This window comes from Phlebotomus argentipes, unplaced genomic scaffold (assembly GCF_947086385.1).
Source record: "Phlebotomus argentipes unplaced genomic scaffold, Phlebotomus argentipes genome assembly contig_2, whole genome shotgun sequence".
Classification (NCBI taxonomy): Eukaryota; Metazoa; Arthropoda; class Insecta; order Diptera; family Psychodidae; genus Phlebotomus; species Phlebotomus argentipes.
This window is the reverse complement of record NW_026776162.1, coordinates 3,640,895-3,660,458: the sequence shown is the minus strand read 5'-3', so window position 1 is coordinate 3,660,458 and position 19,564 is coordinate 3,640,895. Positions and strand designations below refer to the sequence as shown.

General features: G+C 43.2%; 5 protein-coding genes across 10 annotated transcripts in view; 2 read left to right on the top strand and 3 right to left on the bottom strand.

The window, feature by feature from the left end:
* LOC132264685 (filamin-A) overlaps positions 1 to 7,133 on the bottom strand; it is a 28,550-nt gene extending 21,417 nt beyond the window's left edge. For 2 of the 4 annotated variants that reach the window (XM_059764964.1, XM_059764965.1), the window contains exons 1-3: positions 6,451 to 7,133; positions 4,393 to 4,823; positions 3,173 to 3,485 (exon numbers count right to left, since the gene is read on the bottom strand). In XM_059764964.1, the coding sequence (XP_059620947.1) occupies positions 3,173 to 3,485; positions 4,393 to 4,650 (571 nt within the window). In that variant the 5' untranslated portion in view covers positions 4,651 to 4,823; positions 6,451 to 7,133. The remainder of the gene's footprint in view (positions 1 to 3,172; positions 3,486 to 4,392; positions 4,824 to 6,450) is intronic. The other 2 variants (XM_059764966.1, XM_059764967.1) reach the window with 1 other exon arrangement.
* Positions 7,134 to 7,505: 372 nt separating this feature from the next.
* LOC132264686 (ATP-dependent RNA helicase SUV3 homolog, mitochondrial) lies at positions 7,506 to 10,116 on the bottom strand. The gene is made up of 4 exons (XM_059764970.1): positions 9,705 to 10,116; positions 9,253 to 9,644; positions 9,079 to 9,190; positions 7,506 to 9,018 (listed from the first exon to the last, which is right to left on the bottom strand). Exons 1-4 carry the CDS (start codon positions 10,018 to 10,020, stop codon positions 7,562 to 7,564), a joined length of 2,277 nt encoding a protein of 758 aa, XP_059620953.1. The 5' UTR covers positions 10,021 to 10,116; the 3' UTR covers positions 7,506 to 7,561.
* A 10-nt stretch (positions 10,117 to 10,126) lies between these two features.
* On the top strand, positions 10,127 to 10,967 carry LOC132264693 (charged multivesicular body protein 3). Its single transcript, XM_059764979.1, has 2 exons — positions 10,127 to 10,285; positions 10,347 to 10,967. The coding sequence occupies exons 1-2, from the start codon at positions 10,241 to 10,243 to the stop codon at positions 10,959 to 10,961; spliced, it is 660 nt and encodes a 219-aa protein (XP_059620962.1). The 5' UTR covers positions 10,127 to 10,240; the 3' UTR covers positions 10,962 to 10,967.
* A 726-nt stretch (positions 10,968 to 11,693) lies between these two features.
* On the bottom strand, positions 11,694 to 14,419 carry LOC132264687 (ubiquitin carboxyl-terminal hydrolase 38). Its single transcript, XM_059764971.1, has 3 exons — positions 14,186 to 14,419; positions 13,118 to 13,991; positions 11,694 to 13,043 (listed from the first exon to the last, which is right to left on the bottom strand). Exons 2-3 carry the CDS (start codon positions 13,964 to 13,966, stop codon positions 11,697 to 11,699), a joined length of 2,196 nt encoding a protein of 731 aa, XP_059620954.1. The 5' UTR covers positions 13,967 to 13,991; positions 14,186 to 14,419; the 3' UTR covers positions 11,694 to 11,696.
* A 76-nt stretch (positions 14,420 to 14,495) lies between these two features.
* On the top strand, positions 14,496 to 19,357 carry LOC132264690 (pyrroline-5-carboxylate reductase 2). 3 transcript variants are annotated; one of them, XM_059764973.1, is made up of 5 exons: positions 14,496 to 14,623; positions 16,110 to 16,372; positions 18,258 to 18,416; positions 18,486 to 18,916; positions 18,989 to 19,357. In XM_059764973.1, exons 2-5 carry the CDS (start codon positions 16,190 to 16,192, stop codon positions 19,059 to 19,061), a joined length of 846 nt encoding a protein of 281 aa, XP_059620956.1. In that variant the 5' UTR covers positions 14,496 to 14,623; positions 16,110 to 16,189; the 3' UTR covers positions 19,062 to 19,357. The 3 variants fall into 3 exon arrangements, with proteins under 3 accessions (XP_059620956.1, XP_059620958.1, XP_059620957.1); XM_059764975.1 differs by having other exon boundaries at positions 14,512 to 14,675; XM_059764974.1 differs by lacking the exon at positions 14,496 to 14,623 and adding an exon at positions 14,691 to 14,836.
* The last annotated feature ends 207 nt before the right edge of the window (positions 19,358 to 19,564 follow it).

Sequence of the window (19,564 nt, the reverse complement as noted above, 5' to 3'; positions counted from 1 at the left end):
TGTTCACGTCAAATTGGTTCGGCTAATTTGAATATATACTTTTATATTGAGTACAATTGTGAGGTAATTATGGAATTTCTTCATTTTCTCCTCTTCAAGCTCCAAAATGCTTCAAATTACCACACATTTTTTCCATCAGCCGCGAATTTGTGTTACAAATTGGACACCGAAAGATTTAGCATTTCTCTCCATACACGCTACAATTCATTGATAAAAAGTAACGAAGCAAAAACTTAAGTAATTTGTTGCGGTAATAATGCGTGAAAATTGATACTAAATCTCGTACAAAGTGTTCACAGTTTTTATAACTCATCTCTTGGTATTAATTCACAACAAAAAACGACATCACATAGTCGGGGAAGAGAGCCGGAAGAATGTCATGCAGAAAAGTATAGTGGCAATTAATTGAGATTTTGCCTCACCTTTCACACATGTGATAATCTTCTCTATCTTTTATAACTCCATCGGAGAATTTATTCATTTTGTTCAGTTTTTGTTCTGTTTAACCTGAATCAATAGATAAAAGTCTCTCGCTGTGAATACAATTGAAATGGCACACAGAAGCACAATAATTGCTGACGAAGAAAGCGATACATTTGGTGGCTCGAGGCCAGAAAAAAGTGTATGATAATTTGGGACAATTGAAGGTTGAAGATAGACTGTGTGAAATGTTTTGACTACACACAATTTCAGAAGCATCTTCAGTCATCACACTCTTCATTCAAGAAAATCTCCCTTTCGCCTCGTACTCTCTTCTTCCCCAATGTCTGATAGATGGCAAACATACAGAGAATGCACGCAAAGCAGCATGTGATATAATTAAGAGGAATAAATTATCCTCATAACAATACAATCTAGTAAAACACAAAAAAGAAATGGAAGAGGGCACAAAACTCTTGATGACTACTTCCGCGCTCGAATGAGCAGAGAACACTCACTTTAAAATATATCTCCTGTCTCCTCCCCGTCAACAGGTGGCTTTCCCAAAATGTTCACATCGTGCCAGAAGCAAAAGTAGAAATATCACCTTAATTACATTTATACAAACAATGACATCACAGTCCCATTTTTACCACATTGAGAATTCTTGCGAATTGTATGAAACTCTCAAACCAATCCGGTTTCCTTAGCATTTATTAGCGAAAAGAGAACACACATCGTCTCTTCTTCTCTTTGTCCACCCAAAGAAGGGGAAAAAAATCGCGAAACATTCGCGAAAATCAATCGCTCCCTCTCGCACCAAAAAGTCTCTTTCACGAACAAGCAATTGAAATCCTCAATTCTCCTCTTACACCAAATCAACGGACACGACAGCAGGCGAGGAGACATCAAGGGAGACATGATCGCCGAAAAGACATTTGAATTATAAATGGTTAGTTACATTTGAATGCCCAATTTACATACTTTTGCCACTGATGATGTACACATAATGCATTTTCTCTCCATGCGCAGGCAAAGAGATGGAACAGCCAGAGACGGAGATGAACCCAAAGAGTGGTTCACTGGCTTCAACACACATAAAAATATTATAATTGTTGTCTTCCAGCCTTGAAAGTGGCGGTCTTTTATGGTTATAAAACTCTCTTTTTTGCATATCTCTCTCACTCCCGCCACAATACTGTGGCTTTTATGTATAGAATGGGCATGACACATAAATAAAAAAAGAACGATCCCCCAATACAACAATAGCAACATTTTTATGCGAGGAAAAAAGAAGTCAAAGTGAATTAGCAACTAAAACCAGTCAAATAGAATATAAATACATACAGAAGACACAAAACGCACAGAAACACTTTCGCGATTCTCCCGCGAAAAGCCAAAAGATTCCAGCGACAATCGAACGGCTAAACCATCATAATATCCTCAAGATTGTAACACAAAATTAAGAGTCAGAGCGAAGGCTGAAAGCATTGTTGAAGAAACATGCTGAAAAGAAGAAGAATACCAAGAGCTCAAGATAGTCTGAAAGTGGAATTAACTAGTCATGCCCACGTCCAAAGTGGTCGCTTTTAATTATGAGAAATTACTTTTAGATTTGAATGTTTTACAGAATAATTAATACACAAGAGAAGTTCAGTGTCAAAGAATGGAAAAGAAAATCAAGATCATAGTAAACTGAAAAGAAACTCAAGTGGATTACAGTGCATGAATAGATTAAATATCTGAGAAAATCAAAATAATCAATAAATTACAGTATAATCTTCTCCACTAAACACACAATGGCGAGTTCTGAACACAATGAGAGATTCTTTGGTGAAGCCATTTCCACCCGAAAGCATCGAAAGCGCAGAATTGAATCTCCCAACAGGCGTTCATAATTGAATCCAATTAATTACAAAGAGATGATATACCATTGGAGGAACAATGAATTATGTGTCGCGTGCTCAATGAAATTCCAATATCTTCACTCTCTGCACTGCAGCACTCCCGTCCGCCCGCTCCAGGGATTAGAAGAGGAGAAGTAAAAATACCACACGCCCAAGAAGTGCAACAAAAGATGATCAGAAAGTGGAAGAAACTGGTTTTCCCCCTTTGATGCCAAAGCACACGCAGGATAGAGCTATGCAGTGAATTGGAAGCCCTCTAAATCTTCTCAATAGCCAAACCGACACACATTCATTCCCTCTCCTCCCATGGGGTTGACTCACAACACCAAATCTCACTCTGTTTACTGGACTCGTGCATAGAATCCACGGCACGCAGAGTTTAAAAGATCACGCTGAAATTGTAGTATGATGTCAGATAATTTAAATTCCATGCCGGCGAGCATTTTATCAATTGAGTCTTATCGTAAAAGACTCTGGGTCAATTTTTATGGCATATCGCTTCTTCCCCGCACATCGAAAAATACTCTCTCATCTGTCAGTGAAAATCACTCAAGACGCTTTATGATGTCTGTGCATGGCAATTTTGCAAATTAACACAAAATTGCCCCCTTCGAAAACATGAAAAATGAGCCATTTTCTTTGCTCACCAATCACACGATCACGCGGAGAGTGATCGTAAAAAAGAGTTTGTAAATGGAGAAAATAAATATGAAATATTGAAGACACAGTGTCGAGAATTCGGATCAGGTTGAGACACACCCAAAAGTGTATTAAATTGAAAAGGAAAAAATGGAATGAATGGGCACTAAAGAGAAGAAGGTCACTTTGCCGCGCACAACACTCACCGATATTGACAATTTTGATTCCTTCCTCCTCGAGAAACTTGAGCGCCACGGACACATTTTCCAGCTTCTGACTGCGAAATGTGGGACGTTTGTTGTGCTTGGGAAGACGCTTCTGCGACAACACCTCAATCAATGCGATCAATCTCAGGCCATCACTGAGATCCGTCTCCAAACTCCCGATGGTCTTGTCGATGATCTTCAGGTGTTCATTGGCCCATCGAGTGAAAGTGTTCTGCTGAATACGCTTCCACTGAGCATCCTCGGCCAAATCTCTCTCAGCCTCCATCTCTTCGTCTTCGTCGTAGTATTCAGCCTGAAATGGTTGCCGAAAAAAGTGAATGCTAATTAGTAACTTCATCAACTAACGAAGCAACTATGCAATTTGGCACAGAAATCCCGCAAAGAGAAAATTATGCAAATTATTGCTTCTTTTGCCACTGCAGATAATTGACAAAATATCTTTCACGATGCGACATCGGCGACTGACCCACATTGACTGTCGATCTTCATTGAAATTCTTAACAAAATTATAAATTTTGATAACAGAAAAAAGTCAACTCTTACGGTAAACTCTGCTCTCCCGCTCTCTTTTCATTTACAGCATCTCTCTATACCATCGCTCTGTCATGCAGATCGTGCAGATTCACACAGATATTGACGATATTGACCCTCAAAATATAGCAAATGTTTTGGGAATTTAATTCACACCGTTAATCGCCCAAACTCGCTTATGCTTGCCATCTACGGATCTCACCACTGACCGTGAAAAAATCCGAGAAATAATTTTTTGTTAATATCTTACACTACATGATCGAAATTGCTTCCCAATTCCGTCACAATATTCTCTCCCGTGAAGCGGGACAAAAAGCGCGAATTTCCAGAGAATTGTTAGAAGATCGCGAGAATCATAAAAATAAAATCATCACTTTGTGATGTCTATTGGAGTCTGTCGAAGTGCGTTCGACGATGGCACAACGGGGAGATTGCGGAGCAGCGAGAGAGGTTCACATGAGCTTTTGCCACCGAAAAGTTCACAAAATCCTGTCCAACTTGTTTCTCATTGGGAGAGTCTCTGGCAAACATCACGATCGTGGCTGCATTTTTTGACTCCTCTCTGATCTCTTCACTTTGAGGGTCACACACAGTGAGATGAAGACGTGGCGAGTGCTTCGCCTCCTCAGAAACCAGAGAATTTCCAGTGCGACCACACGCCAAGTTACCTGCTGTGGATCCTGCTGGCACAGGTGAGATTGGCCTGGTTGCTGCTGTGGTTGCTGAGTCTGGTATCCACTGGGTAATCCACCTGCACCGCCGCTCGCTAAGTTAACACCACGGTAGTCAGTTATGTCCGATCGCGCGCGTGGACCAGTCTCAACTGCTGGAGGACCCGTGGCTCGCGCTCCGAAGTAGCCGGCATTCTCTCCACCACCACCAGACGCTCCAGCCGCCGCTGCATTGTTACCACTCCGGCCGAACATCTTCTCTGTGTGGTTGTGACTTCTTCACTTTTTACACCTCACTCGTACACCAATCCTCTGCCTCTAGTCTCGTGGCTTTCAATTATTGCGCTCACACTGGAACTACAAAATACATTCGTACAATTCGTACTCGATTGCGGGAAGAACGCGGGAACGGCAAATCGCCGGAAAGTCTGCAAAAGAGAAGAACATTTTCACTTTCAGTTTCCACAATCGGCGCCAATTAGCAAGTGGATGTACAATTATTAATTAATTTCAATATGAGAGAACATTAAGGCAATGATGGGACTGACAGAAAGGACAATTTGCTGAAGGATGCCTCGAATATCTGAATTATTTATAAGTGCACTGTTGAAACTGCGAACTATTAATTATGAATTTATTATTTAAACATCCGGTCAAAGGATGCATCAAAAAGTCATTGCATTCGCACCATTCAACGAATAATCAATACTTTTCATGGCACAAAAAAACGCTATATATGTAAAAACCACTCTATATATAGCAAATTTTAATTAATGGGATGAAAAATCTGCTTTCATCGAGTATTTCAGCATCATTAATTAGTCAACAAAGCGACTCAAATCTACACTCAATGAGTTCACACAGTCGACATCATTATCAGGCAAATTGGTCTCGCTTCACCCCAATTATCCATTGAAAAAATGCAATGTTGCATTGCAAAAAAGAGTCAGCAATGTGCAAGAGAGCCACGGGGGCAGACAGAAAGTCAAGATCAAAATAAACAGCCACGACGAAGATTGGCAAAATATGTGATTTGTTTGCGCGACCGCAAGATATTTCTCGCTCTCTCTCAATTATAATTAAAAATGATTAACCTGCGCCCAAAATAGATCACTCCCCTCAACCTCTCCCTCTCGGATGCACATTGCTGAATGTGCGAAATGCGCGCAAAGGGAGCACCAGTATTGGTCATTGGCTATTGAAGCAATTGGTCAAGAAAGTCAGGTGTACAGGTGTTGAGGTGACGAGCGAGTTGAGGTTGAAAAGAATTCCTGTCGCATGATTTACACAAGCTATTTATACCATCGAATCTTCTCTATGACGTGACTCACGCAGTGTTTTCCCGAGAGAGTGAGATCCCCAATGGGGAAAAGTGTGAATTTTCCGCCAGTCGTGGTGACAAATTTCGCACGCAGAGAGAAAGCGCACGGATTTTATGAGTTTTAATGTGAGGAAACTCGTAAAATCGACATGAAGATCATAAGAATAATGCCATTCTCACTCGACACTTTCCATCTTGACGGGTGAAACGAGAGAGAGAGACATTCAACAATAAAGTGTTTGGTAAATATTTTCTTTCGATATTTCAAAAACTAATAACAGATCTATTTTTAAGTGTCTCAAGCGAAGTCACACTTTCTTCGACAGGGAGAAATATCCTCAATCTCAGAGGCTTTTCTTCCTTCCTCCGCACACACGCGCTGCATTTGACCATCACGATTGGACTTCAATGTAAATATTTAGATAGAAGAATGTGGAAGTTGGGAAATTACATTAATAACACTATCAAATGGATCACTCAGAATGGACAAACAGCACTAAAACTCCAATATTATTGCGCTTTTTTCCACATTTCAGCCTCAATTGAGCCCAAAAATATTGATTTGTATGTCTTGCAATATACAAATATCTCTTCCACACCGTGCGTACTTTTAAGCTTTTATTTATAGACAGAAGATACACATATATTTTCACAGAAGAAGCTTCGTGAAGAAAAAAGCACTTATTAGTTCATGCCACATATTTCTTTTTCACGCCACACACGCTCACAAATACCTGTCCCGATTGACTCAAAGTGCTTATAAAATTGCCAAAATTATGCCCTCTTATGAAGACAATGCTGATCACAATCTATTCTTGTATCACAGAACTCCTCCAAAGGCTGCAAAATTGGGACTCTAACATTTTCAGGGATGATCTCGTCGTCACTGCCAAAATCCACTCACTGCTGGCGGTCAGAGTGTATGAAATTGGGCTGAAAAGGCTCTCCTAAACCTGCCTCAATGGCAATCAATTTGATATTCTCCGCCACTCAACCTTCTGAGGACGAGAAAGACGTTCACTTGGCAAGAAATTCTACGAGCAACTGAATGATCTGTCTCGCGGTTTGTTGTGAAAAGCACCCGAAAATGCTCAGGGCCGCAAGAGTGATCGGCACTTTTCAATTTTCGCCATCGTTTCCCCTTAGCGCTCACCAAATGATCGGCAGCAAAGGAACTTTATGCATTTTAAAAAGCCTTTGAGAGCTATTAAGTGAATATTCAGGAAATTTCTAAACACAAAATTTCTAAATACGACAGCGAGAAAAGCTGTTGAGTGCAATTTTCACATCTATATAGACTCACGAGTGGAGAAAAACTCAGTAAGACACAAGTCTAATTTTAGACTCCGTCGAGATCCATCGTGGCCAGGAATATTTTCATCGAAAGAATGCGTGAGTGTGGTTGTCGGCGAAGAGACAGAGGAAATATCAGCTTTTCCAGAGACACTGCACTGCCCAGAGAGAGTAAAAGAGTCGAACAATCTCCACAGCTTTACATGATCTTGCTCATAAGATGACCATATATGGCGCCAAAATTGTAATAATCACCCATGCTTGAGAAATTATCCGCTAAGGTCACACATTCTGTGCCATCTGGTGAAAGAATACTCCCAGATCGCCTCAGGTGAAGAATTCTCACTCTATGCACGAATCTCTGTTGTGTCGAGGGGGAAAAGTAAAAGAGTATCACGTAAAATTTTCACGTCTTTGATCTCGAACACCAGTTGTACGCTTTGAGCTGATTAGCACCATAAAAAGAGATAAAGTGACATGGGATATAAATAGAGGATTTACCTTCATGACTCGTGTCTTTATTCTTCTTCATTCCTGTCTAGCTCACTGGCGTCACTTGAACTTCCTCTTGCGGAAGCGTGACTTGGGCTTTGGATCATCATCATCGTCACTTGCGTCTGATTGTTTCGTTGGTCCTTCATTCCACTCACGCTTCAACTCCTGCAGCATGGCTGGCGTGAGGAGTCCCTGGGCCAACAATCTCTCAGTCAATCTCCCCCTAATTGCGCCACCACTTCGAGGTCCTCTCAGATAGTGATTTCTCTTCTGGTTGAGCTCAAAGGAGTCCTCATCTGGAGTGTTGTTGGACGTTGCCGTTTCACTGTTCTTCAGCAGCTTTGTAATCTGGAACACGCCTTGCTGAATGATGTCATCCAACTCCTTCTGAGCATCTCTCACGGCTCTGGAATCCGGGAATAGATCCATGAAACGGTAGCTGAACCACAGATACAAATCCATGACATCAAACACCGCTTCCAGATGCACAAGATCGAGAATTGTCCTCGGCATGACAAATGGCCAGCCACAGTGATTCATCAGCCAGTCGAACGTCATGGGATCGTTTCTGCTGTACTGGCGGGCAAATTTGAGAAACATCGAACACACGAATGGCATTCTTCTGTTGATTGGAGCACAACAGAAGACATATCGCGCTCTCAGAGGCAGTGGCACGTGCTGAATCATCTCCGCCAGGAATTTAAAGTCCTCAGTGTTGCACATGAAGTACAAGGAGTCATCCACAGTGGACAGCGACACGAAGATATCCATGAGATTGCTGAGAGTGGAATTGGGCAGGTGATATTGGTACAGCTCGATCTGATCAGCTGTTGGATGGAGACCTGCTTGCGTTAGAGGCTCAGGAATAGATCTCAGAAGAGTTTTCAATGTCGACAAATCCTCTGCCTTGTACGTGGTGACGAATCCTTCCTCCCACTGAGTCCCATATCGTCCAGCTCTTCCAGCGATCTGAAGCGCCGCAGACACAGATATCGTGTCCATCTCCTTCTCTCCCTTCTCATTCATCGTCGGCTTTATCAAGGAGTAAAAGATAATCCTGCGAATGCTTAGATTCAATCCCATCCCAATAGCGTCTGTGGCGACCATGACTTTGCAGCTGTTGTTGATATCATTAAACTTTGCTGCTTGGGCTAGTTTTGTTCCCGGCGGCAATCCACCGTAGATCACGGCCACTTCCTTTCCACGGGCCTCAATCTCCCTTGACACGGCGTAGATGTCATTTTTGCTGAAGCACACAATGCAATCTCCTGGGAGGACATTTTCTAGCGTACCAAGAGCTCGATCTTCTACTGAAAGTTCCGTTAAGCGCTTGTAGTGGCGAATTTCGAGACTCTCTCCTGTTGTGGCACAGATTTGTTGAAGGAGATCAGCACATCCTGCCTCGCCGCACACGTGAATCTCCTCAGCAATGAGTCCGAGGAATGCTCGAGTCCATGCCCAGCCTCTCTGAGGGTCTCGAAGCAACTGAATTTCGTCAATTACTGCTACTTCGTCTGTAACGTAAACATTTCACTAATGATCCAGGCTTGAAGTTCAACAATCAAGATGCTTACAAGGATGTGTTACTGACGTCATTTCCACTGTGCAGGAAACATGAACAGATGGGGATCCGTCTCCTCTGGCGAATTTTCTCTCTTCTCCAGTTATTAGATCACAACTTGTCCCCTAAAAAGAACCATAATCTTCACTAATGTGTCTTTATCTCAGACAAAAATGTCACTTCTTACCCGTTCATTGCTCTTGTGAAACACTTCTGTAGCCAGGAGCTTCAGAGGACCACAATATACTCCAGATTTCGCTGTGAGAAATCTCTCCATGGCGTGATAAGTCTTTCCAGAGTTTGTGGGTCCAGAATGAAAGATGATTTTCCTTGTGATGGCTCTCGCATTGGGATACCAATTCGCCGGAGTCCGCAAGTCAGAGATCTTCCTCAAGTCGTCCATGCAGTCCAAATGAGGGAAGATTTGTTTGGCGTGACGCAGAAAGTAGGGAAAGAGGTCATCGACATGACCGGCGCCCTGGAGAATGTCACTAACTGTTATGTGGAGGTCTGCAGGAAGATTGTCCGCGTCCATGCAGTATCTCCGGAAACTGGCAAAGGCCTGTTGCTGCAAATAAACTGAAAGACACCGTGAATTACCAACAGAGTTGAATGGAAGATCTCCCAAAAGAGACTCACTGTCCAGTCCATTTTCTGTGCACAACATCTTTATCTCTCTCTTTTGGCTGAATTTATTCAGCACTTTCAGTAGTTCTGCCTTGTCAAGATTGCCTGTGAGTTCAGCTCCAATGTTAATGTCGTCAGGATTGGATTTCACTGGCACTGGCTTGAAGAGGGCTGAGAGATTAGACGAGGATTCATCCTTCTTCCCTCGCACTTGGGCCACCCACGCGGGTCCCGGTATTTTAAGCATTTGACGCTGCACTTCCGTCCTCAGGCTCACCCTCTGCGCAGCCAGACACAGAAACGACAATCTTCGACTGTTTTTCAACATTTTCACTTAAGTTTGTCCCCAAAACTGCGCGTTTTATTAAAATTTAGGACGCATTTGATGATGCAACTGCGGTTCGCTCGTGTTCAACATAACCACGCTTCCGCGTTCTAGCAGTTTTTTCAGCACTTTTTGGCGACCTCGAAGCTGTCAAAACATTGGAGGGTCGATGAGTCAGAAATTTGCAAATTTCGCTCTTGTTCAGTGATAATTGATTGCGAAGATGGGTTTGTTCGGGAAATCAAGTCAGCGGGATCCCAAAGAACAAGTAAGACGAACCTTCAAGGGAAACACTGAGAGATGATTGATGACACTGTCTTTGTTTGCAGGTGAACGAATGGTCGTCCAAGTTGAGGAAGGAAGGTCATCAACTGGACAGGCAAATTCGGGGCATTCAGCGAGAGGAGGAGAAAGTGAAGAGGGCTCTGAAGGAGGCGGCCAAGAAGGGCGATCGGGACACATGTACAATCCTCGCCAAAGAGATTCTGCGCGCGCGAAAAGCCATCACGCGGATCTACACGAGCAAGGCTCACTTGAACTCCGTTCAGCTGCAGATGAAGAATCAGCTGGCGACTCTGCGAGTAGCTGGCTCTTTGCAGAAGTCCACTGAGGTCATGGCGGCCATGCAGAGCCTTGTCCGACTCCCCGAAGTGGCGGGTGCAATGAGGGAGATGTCGCGCGAGATGATGAAGGCGGGCATCATCGAAGAGATGATGGAGGAGACGTTTGAGTCGCTGGAGGACACTGAGGAGATGGAGGAGGAGGCCCAGGGCGAGGTGGACAAAGTATTATGGGAGCTGACAGAGGGAAAACTGGGCGAGGCTCCTCTCCCGCCCACGGCGAATGTGGTGAAAGAAGAAGTGCCTGCCGCCGCTGCCGAGGAGAGTGAGAACGAGGAAGAGCTCGAGGAGATGCAGAGTCGCCTCCAGGCCTTACGATCCTAAAAACCACCCGTGCACAGCTTCATAACAATTATTTTCTTGGGAATAAGCTAGAGTTCATGTGACTTAAGAGTGTCGCCACTGCAGGTTTAAATCTCAGCCACATTCTTGGTAACTTTCTCTTCATTTTGCTAAAATTTACAGTTTGACACTGTTGAACATGTCATTGAAGCAATATCTTTAATAGATCTCAGATTCATCCCAAGTAAATATAGATTTTTCATTGTTGAGACGGTTGAGACTTAAAACTGCAACTTTGTTGGCGATTCAACTCGGCAGAATTATAGTAAAATCGTGAGACAACGTCTTATTGCAACTCTTGAACTTTATTCTGTGTTTTATAATATTACAAATAATACACTGAAATTCTAATATATTATTAAATTTAATAATTTAATGAATCTTTCACTTTCAAAAATTAAAAGTTCTCTCTTTCTTTCTCTGTCTCTAATCATGAATTGCAAGAATAGTTCACATAAATCCAATATATTGGCGCCACGGGATAACACACAATGTGCACAAAAATGGTCCTCGCGCGTCCGGGAGACACACATCAATTAATTCACTGTTTATCAAAACGAAATTGTCTTCTGCGATAAATAGCATTACAAAATTGCCACTCTTCATTCTTCTCCACACATTTTGTCTTCCACTCTCACTTCGAGACGCGCGAATGTTACCCAGCTGATGAGTCCTTGTCGGGGGGATAGGGATCAGGAGAATGCTGATGAAGCCTTTTTAGATGATGAATCTATTGTAGCTGTTGATGGCATTGCCGCCGCAATTGTTGGGTGGAGGTTCATCGTCGGAATCTCGCTGGTTCTTGGGCGCCAGAACAATGGACACATTCATATTTGACTTCCTCTTTTGTGCCTCCAATTTCACTTCGTCATAGTACGACACATTGTCTTTGATTATGAACTCTTTCAGATGCCCCGGAAGCTCCTCGAGACCCACCAGCGAATCACCGGCCACTGGATTAGACGCTCCACTATCAGCTGGACTCTCTCGGCGGTAGAAGAGAATGTAGGGTGTATTCGGCGGTGATAAATTGTGCAAGTCCTCCACAGAACACTTATTCACAAAGCTGTCGTTGAACTTGTACCAGCACTCCTGGTCTGCCGCATAAGTGTAGTAGTGGCCAGAGTCCATGCTCACTCCAGAATGCACCACAGCCGCATACAAGACATACTTCACCACTGCGGGCTGCTGGTAACTATCATCGGCAAACACTTTCAGAGCCACACTCTCATCGTGAAACACCTTGTGCATTAATTTCGCCCGCACATGATACTTTTGGTCATACTTGAAATGCTTCAGTGTCAGGATGAGATTCTGCGGAGCTTGCGTGATATCAATCGATCGCACACCGTCGCACAATCTCTTGCACTTCTCACAAAAGTACTGATTGGCACCGTCCAGCTTCTCTGACGAGCAGTAGTAGTCCAGCAAGTCCTGAACTGAATAATTCTGCGTCATCTCCGTCTTCTCATCGGGAAACGACAGAGAGATATCACGAAAAGTGTCGCTGTTTGTGCTCTTCTCCCCACAATTAATACACTCATATGTGATGCAGATCTTCCCGCCGAACGTCTTCTGGATCAGTGAGTTGTGGTTGTTGGACTTCTGTGGACAAATCGCCGCCGCCTCGTTCATGGTCACATCATCATCCTCTGGCTTGGTGCGTACGGAGCTCTGGCGCTCCTGCTCGTGCAGCGTTTCCAACAAGTGGCCTAGGAACTCGGAACTGTCTTGTTGGAAGCCAGGCTGGAAACCTGGAGGCCGAGTGGCATGCAGAACAGCTCGTGGAGTCAACTCAGGGCGAGTGGAATGTAGAAGAAGTGCCAGGAGTTGTTGGATCTTCAGCAGGAGTGGCGTCTTGCTCTCCGAGAGCAAAATCTCCCGGCTAAACTGCTTTGTCATGACCAGAGCCTGAAGGACGCTGTTCATGTAGCAAGTATTACCTAGATTGACCAGTCCCACGCGTGCATTGAGTCCACTTCGTGTGATCTCCGCATGCCAGGCAGGAACGTCGAGGATCATCCGGAAGTTTGGGGAGGTTGAGAATGCGGCAAGAGCAACTTCCTGCGGAGAGAAATAGCATCAGATTATGTCTTGTCAGTTTTATCTAGTAAAAAGTCGAGCAAAAGACAACTCACCGTCGCCCTGTAGAGATCATCATAACCAGGAAAGGTGAGAATGAGAGCTGCGAAAGTGTCCACCAGATCCTGGATGATTCGCTGGTGCCACAGCATGAACTTCTCTTGCCGCAGGACCTGCAGCACGAGTGGCACGCTCTTGAGGATTTTGTGAAACACCACAGGCGTGTGGCGAATGGACGTGAGGATTCTCTGCACAACTGGAGCCACTTTTGGCAAATACATTGGCAACACTAGGCGCTTGAAGAGTGGCTCGATCACCTCCAGTGACAGATCAATCAGCAAGTCATACTTCTGCTTCTCACGCAATCCATTGAGGATCTCGATGATCCACACGTGCAGATTAGTGGTGAAGTCGATGACTCGCAGCCAATTGCAGAGTACCTTGAAGCCCCGCGTCAGCGCCACATCGCTCGATTGCTCGTAGTTGTTAAGGAGCCAGTTCACAGCGCGCGGAATTTGCGAATTGTCGAAGAACTGCAGCACCACCGAGACCGCCTCGTACGGCTCCGCGGGATTGATGATAAGGGAGTACAGCACCTTGAGACATCCCGTGACGATGTCCTCCTGGATGTCGCTGTTGCTCTCGCAAATCTCCGTGAGGTACTGGAACACCTTCGCAACATCCTCGCGGAAAGTCTTAATGAGCACGGTGTCGCGTGGCGTCTGCACCTGGCCCAGCTCCCGGACAATGTACTCACAGAAGTGCACGATTCCGCTGCCGCTCGGCAAGGGGGCGCCAGCCTGGACCTGTGCATTGAATGCCTCGAGAATTTGGATAATGCTCGTAATGTCGTACACCTTCTTCTCCTCCTGATGGACCTGCTTCTCGAGATGTTTCACGGCCATGGCGCTCGGGAATTGCGTCTGAAAACTGAGAAATCGGGATGACAATTATTTTTGTGGGAAAACTCACACAGTCGCAACTGCATGTCTCCTTGAACTCATTGCGTCTCCCCCACGGCCGCCCGACGTATCTACCCCAACTCCCATTCCTCCCAGTCGCCGCCAATTCCTGCAAATCACTGCAAAAAGGCGACACACTCGCCCCCAAGCCGAAAAACTCACCCAAATGACGAAATTTCACCAATTCACTATTTCCAGTCAAACAAGCAAATCTCTATGGCAATTACAATTTCTACACACTTCACGCAGTCTTTTGGGGCTTTGTTCGACGCTCACAACATCAATTTCACTCAAGAATGGTGACAAATGCCACAAAATCCGAGAAAATTTCTAAAATTTTCTTCACCCTTTTTTCACTCACACACTCTCGCACCAAAGTGACAGCTCCTCTTTTTTCCTCGACTACTAGAATTCCCCACCACACGCGGCGAAGTGCACGAAACCGCCCGAATTCCTTTCGCCGCGATCAGCTGTTACGTGCGCAAGTGTGAGTTTCTGTGACGTCGCCACGCAGCAGCCGCGAGGTGTTGGGATTTTTCACATTTTCTGTGCACAAAACGGAGTGCTGATTACGCTTTCTGATAAGAATCGGAAGCACTTGTGAGTATTGATAAATTATTAAAGATATTTGCTTTCTCGGTGCAATTAAAGTGTGAGTTTTCTGCAATGTTTACCACTTGACCAATGGCGACATTGGGGTCCATTTCTGCAGCATCTTTTCTCGTGGAAAATCCCCAACAACATCGCGGGAAACTACTCTTGCTTTTTATCATTGACCTTCTTGATATGTGGGCAATCTAATTACCTAATTCCGTGAGTTCTTGGGTGTGTTTGTGAGGTTAAAATCTAAGTGCAAATATTAGTGAGGATTAAGGCTTCCGGAAGTCACAATTTGGGAAATCTTTCCGGTCTTTCTGGAAATCTTGTGAATGAGTGTTGCAATATTTTGCAAGATAAGGAACCGATTACGTTTGTGTTTACGCAAGCATTCGAGAATCTTCCGAGGTTCCCAGTTATAAAAACGTAACGGGGTTTTTTCCAGCACTTCTTATCGGATTGTCTATGGAGCAAGACACAACGGGAAAGTTCAGTAAAACTTTGCAGATCAACCTTATCTGGATTATCAATTTTTATATGAGTGACTATACAAGATTATTATTCAAGATTGATTCAGATTCTGAGTTTTGAAACTCAACTAAATTTATTTACCAAACACTGTAAATGTTCTTTATTGCTTTTCTTCTTCATTACTTCTCCACGCGGCAATCATAAATCCGTAATAATGACATTGACTCCATTAATTGTTCAGTAAATGAGATATTCGTTATGCGAATTAATCGCCACATCGGCCGAGTTCCTCGTTATTTTACACCCAAATCAAATAATGGATCATCTGTACAGTTGATTGTGTAGTAATACGATGGAATTACTTCACAATCCAAATATTTTCTCCACTATTAATGTCATTTCTTGTAATTACGCAACCCCCACGGAGCGATCATAATCGCCACCATGAGTCCTGAGCAACGTATCACAGATTTCCTATGTTGTTACTGAAGGTCACGGGGTGGTTGCTTTCTTGAATGACTCGGGGGCCGGTGGAAAGAACAAGTAAATCGTGTCTAAATGTTGCGACAAGGTGGGAAGAATTTCACGTGAAAAATGAGGTGGAAATCAATTCATCTTGCTTGGCAGTGCGGCGGATTGTGGGGCGAGTGTCCGTCCAGTATTGAAATTCACAATGGAGCAATTGTATGTCAATAAAGTATTTGCGTGCTTTGATAGCCACCGTCGAGGTCGTCTGACGGCCAAATTAGTATGTTAATTAGGGGAGAAAGCCTGAGCTTTTCGTCCATGTGAAAGGGAGAGTCTTTGTGAGCAATCAGAGAAATTCTCAACTTCCTGACGGTCACACGACTGAGTGGGAAAAAACTGTGAGGCAGTCGTTGCTACCCTTCGGTCGGGAAAACAACTCCATTTATTCTCCACTCTCACGTTCACTTGATTCACTGTTGTTCAAGCACAGAACAGTTCTGCCTTTTGGTGACACACTCTTAATAATTAATGGATTGCGATTCACAAACAGGATCTCTGGCAGCAGACAGTGAAGACAATTCGCGGAGGAGTAGAGAACGTGAAGACACTGATCAGGATCAGGAGGAGATAATGGCCAAATTTGACGAGAGAATTGGATTCTTGGGCGGAGGAAATATGGCATTTGCCATTGGATCTGGCATGGTGAATCGAGGACTGGTGAAACCCTCGCAAATTCTCGCCTCTGGACCTCATCTTGAGAATCTCAGGCGCTGGAAGGAGATTGGATCTGAAATAACAGCTGATAATGAAGATGTAAGTAACGGTTGATGACCTCTTTTTGTGCACCCAAATTCTTCACACCATCAATGGTGAAAAAAAGGCATGCAGACGAATTCTTTCCTTTGTCCTACATTTAATGTGCCAACAGAACCCTTGACTCTCAATTGAATTAATTATTGTTTACATAGAGAGGTGGGAATGGTGAGAAAGAACGGACGGAGAATATGGTGGTGAAAGTGAATGTGCTTTTTATGCTCAAGACACGGAAGATTGTTATCGGAATTTTCACGTGGCCAAGAGACGAATGTTTGTCGAAATGAAATTTTCACATTTTTACTTTCCTTACAATGTTGAAGGATTTACCTATTTTCTCTCCGCGAAGACGTGAATGAATTTTCACTGAATTTCTTTTATTTCGCATGAATTTTTAGATTAGAAATTCCACCAATTTATGAGTCACCTGAAAATGGACCTTGCCTCCAAGCACGCCACAGAATTGAGGGAGAGAGGAAAGGAGAGCAGAATCGGGGCAATTAATCCTTATATAGAGAGAAAATGTGCTAAGTGGAGTTATAAATTATTGTTGTGATTTTAAACAGCGATATGGAATGAAAAATTCCTCAGAAGAGGGTGTTAAAAATTTTCCAGTGTGGCAAAGGAGGAGGAGGAGTTTGCAAGACCTTTAGCGTACAGCAGTTTTCTCACATGATTTCTTTAATGAGACTCTTTTTTAATGTTGGTACTTCAGTCAGAAGTTATTGCTCAATTTTCATTAGTGCTATTCAAAATGAAAAATTTATACCATCGACCAGAAGACTTTCTCCGTCTGCTAATGATCGGTTTGATGGAAATTAAATTACTGTTTGAGTGCATCTGTGAGTTCTACATTAAAATATTTACCTTCAATTGAGATATCATTGTGGGGTTTTTGCCACCGCAACGGATTATTGATCCGCAGAGCGATGAATAATTGGGAGGAAAGGAAAATCATAAAGTGATTAGATCTTGATAGAGGTTCTGCATGGCATAAGACCCCTTTATTATGATGAAACTTTCTCAAATTGCAATCCAATTGAGATCGACTGTAACTTATAATCCCACAGAGTGTGTAATGTATTTAAGTTTATCAGATGATTGAGTGATTTGTGGACAAATTAATTGGTTTTCGGTGGAAGGAAAAAGGGAGGAAAAGTCACATTTTTTTCTGACTCTGATTGGGACAATTTTATAGCCAAGCAATTTTACACTGTTTTCTCTCTAGGTTAAAATAATTTATTGATAAATCAGTTCAATGCTCCAAAACTAGTTTTGTATCTCAGAATTGGTGCTACAAGAGAAGAATGACTAATGAGAGAGGAAGATAGCTGAAAGCGTCTCAAGTTCAAAGTGAAATTCACTTTGATTAATCTGAAATCAAATTACAACATTAAATCAGTCTCTCAAGAATTCCTCAGCGGATAAAGATAACCTATTTGTCGATTATTTTTTTTTATATTCTCACATGTGGAAAAGTCACTGCCCGTCAAGAATGCAGACAATAGTTATACGGAGGAATCCGATTTTCATGTCTGTTCTCATTAAATCGTTGGTTAGAATGTCAAATATTTACGATTCAGCCTTAGAACTCAGTGATTTTTATCAATGTAAAAAGTTAGTACTATGACGAAATGGAATATTTTAAGGCAATCAACATAAACTTTTATGTGTCACCATAATATTGTTTCTAACATTATTCCTAGAGAAATTTATTTGGTGGCCCCATAAACGACGTTGCGTGTTTGAGAGGGAAATATAATAAAAAATGGGAGGAAAAACTATATGTTGAAATTTTGCTGAAAATCCTCTCTTATTTTCTGGGTGAATGGTTGTAAATGGGAAAATCAATTAGCTTCACACAGCCTTCTTTTTACACTCTTAGGTCATCATCAAGTGCGATATAATCTTCATTTGCGTGAAACCTCACATTCTGGAGAAGTGTGCAGCTGAGATCCAGAGGAAACACATTCGCTCTATTAGGGATTCGGACAAGCTCTTCATCTCCGTGATGGCGGGAATATCAATTGATGTAATTGAAAAGGTAAAAGTGGAGTTTGTTGCGTGCCAAGAATTGATCCACTAACATGAATTGGTTGATTGATATTTCCAGCACTTCTACTTCATTCCGCAACTGAAAATAATTCGGTCGATGCCGAACACACCGATGCAGGTGGGCGAAGGATGCACGGTGTTCTCGCCGGGACGCTATGTGACGCAGCATGACGTGGAGAAAATCAACACGATCCTCAATTCGCTGGGCACGGCGCAGGAGGTGCCGGAGAAGATGATAAATGCCTTCTCGGCGATTACTGGGTGTGGCCCGGCGTATATTTACACGATAATTGAGGCATTGGCGGATGGGGGTGTGAAGCAGGGCATCCCCAAGCAGACGGCCCTCCAAGTGGCCGCCCAGATGGTCTACGGCTCGGCCAAGACGGTGCTGGAGACGGGCAAACATCCGGCTCAGCTCAGGGATGAAGTGTGCTCGCCGGGCGGAGCAACAATTGCGGCAGTTCATGAGCTCGAAAAGGGTGGAATTAGGTGAGTGTAAATATTTTGAATTTATGAGGGGATCAAAATGTTGCCAATTGATAAATCACTCTTTGCACGCAGAAACGTGTTCATAAATGCCGTGGAGAAAGCCACACTCCGCTCTGAAGAGCTGGGTCAGAGCAATGCAGACTAACAGTATCAGAAATATCGCCAGCAGTACTTACTCTATAAGGCGATAGACCAGGGGAACCACGAGCCACGACTTTATAGACGTAGATGGATACGATTGTAGGGCGGACAACAACGCAATTGACAGCTAAAGAGATGATGTGCTCTCTGAGAATTCTCAATTTTTCCCTCCCAAAGAGCTAGAACAGAGACAATGTTTCTTCTTGTGAAATTGATAAAGAAAAAAAATGAACATTAATTTAATCAAATTGGTCAAGTTAGTAAGGCGCAAATAAAATCACACTTATTTGAGCACGACAAGATTCTGTAAATAAATCACTGGCGAGAACACTTTTGTCAAGATTATAGAAATAGGAAGAATTGTCGACGCAGCAAAAACGAATCTCGCCTGGAGGGTGATTAATGCAAATTAAATACACTTTTTTGCGCTTCTCCGCTACATTTCGACGATTCATCATGCATAAAATCTAATGTTTAACTCCGTAGAAAATTTCCTCGGCGATTCCC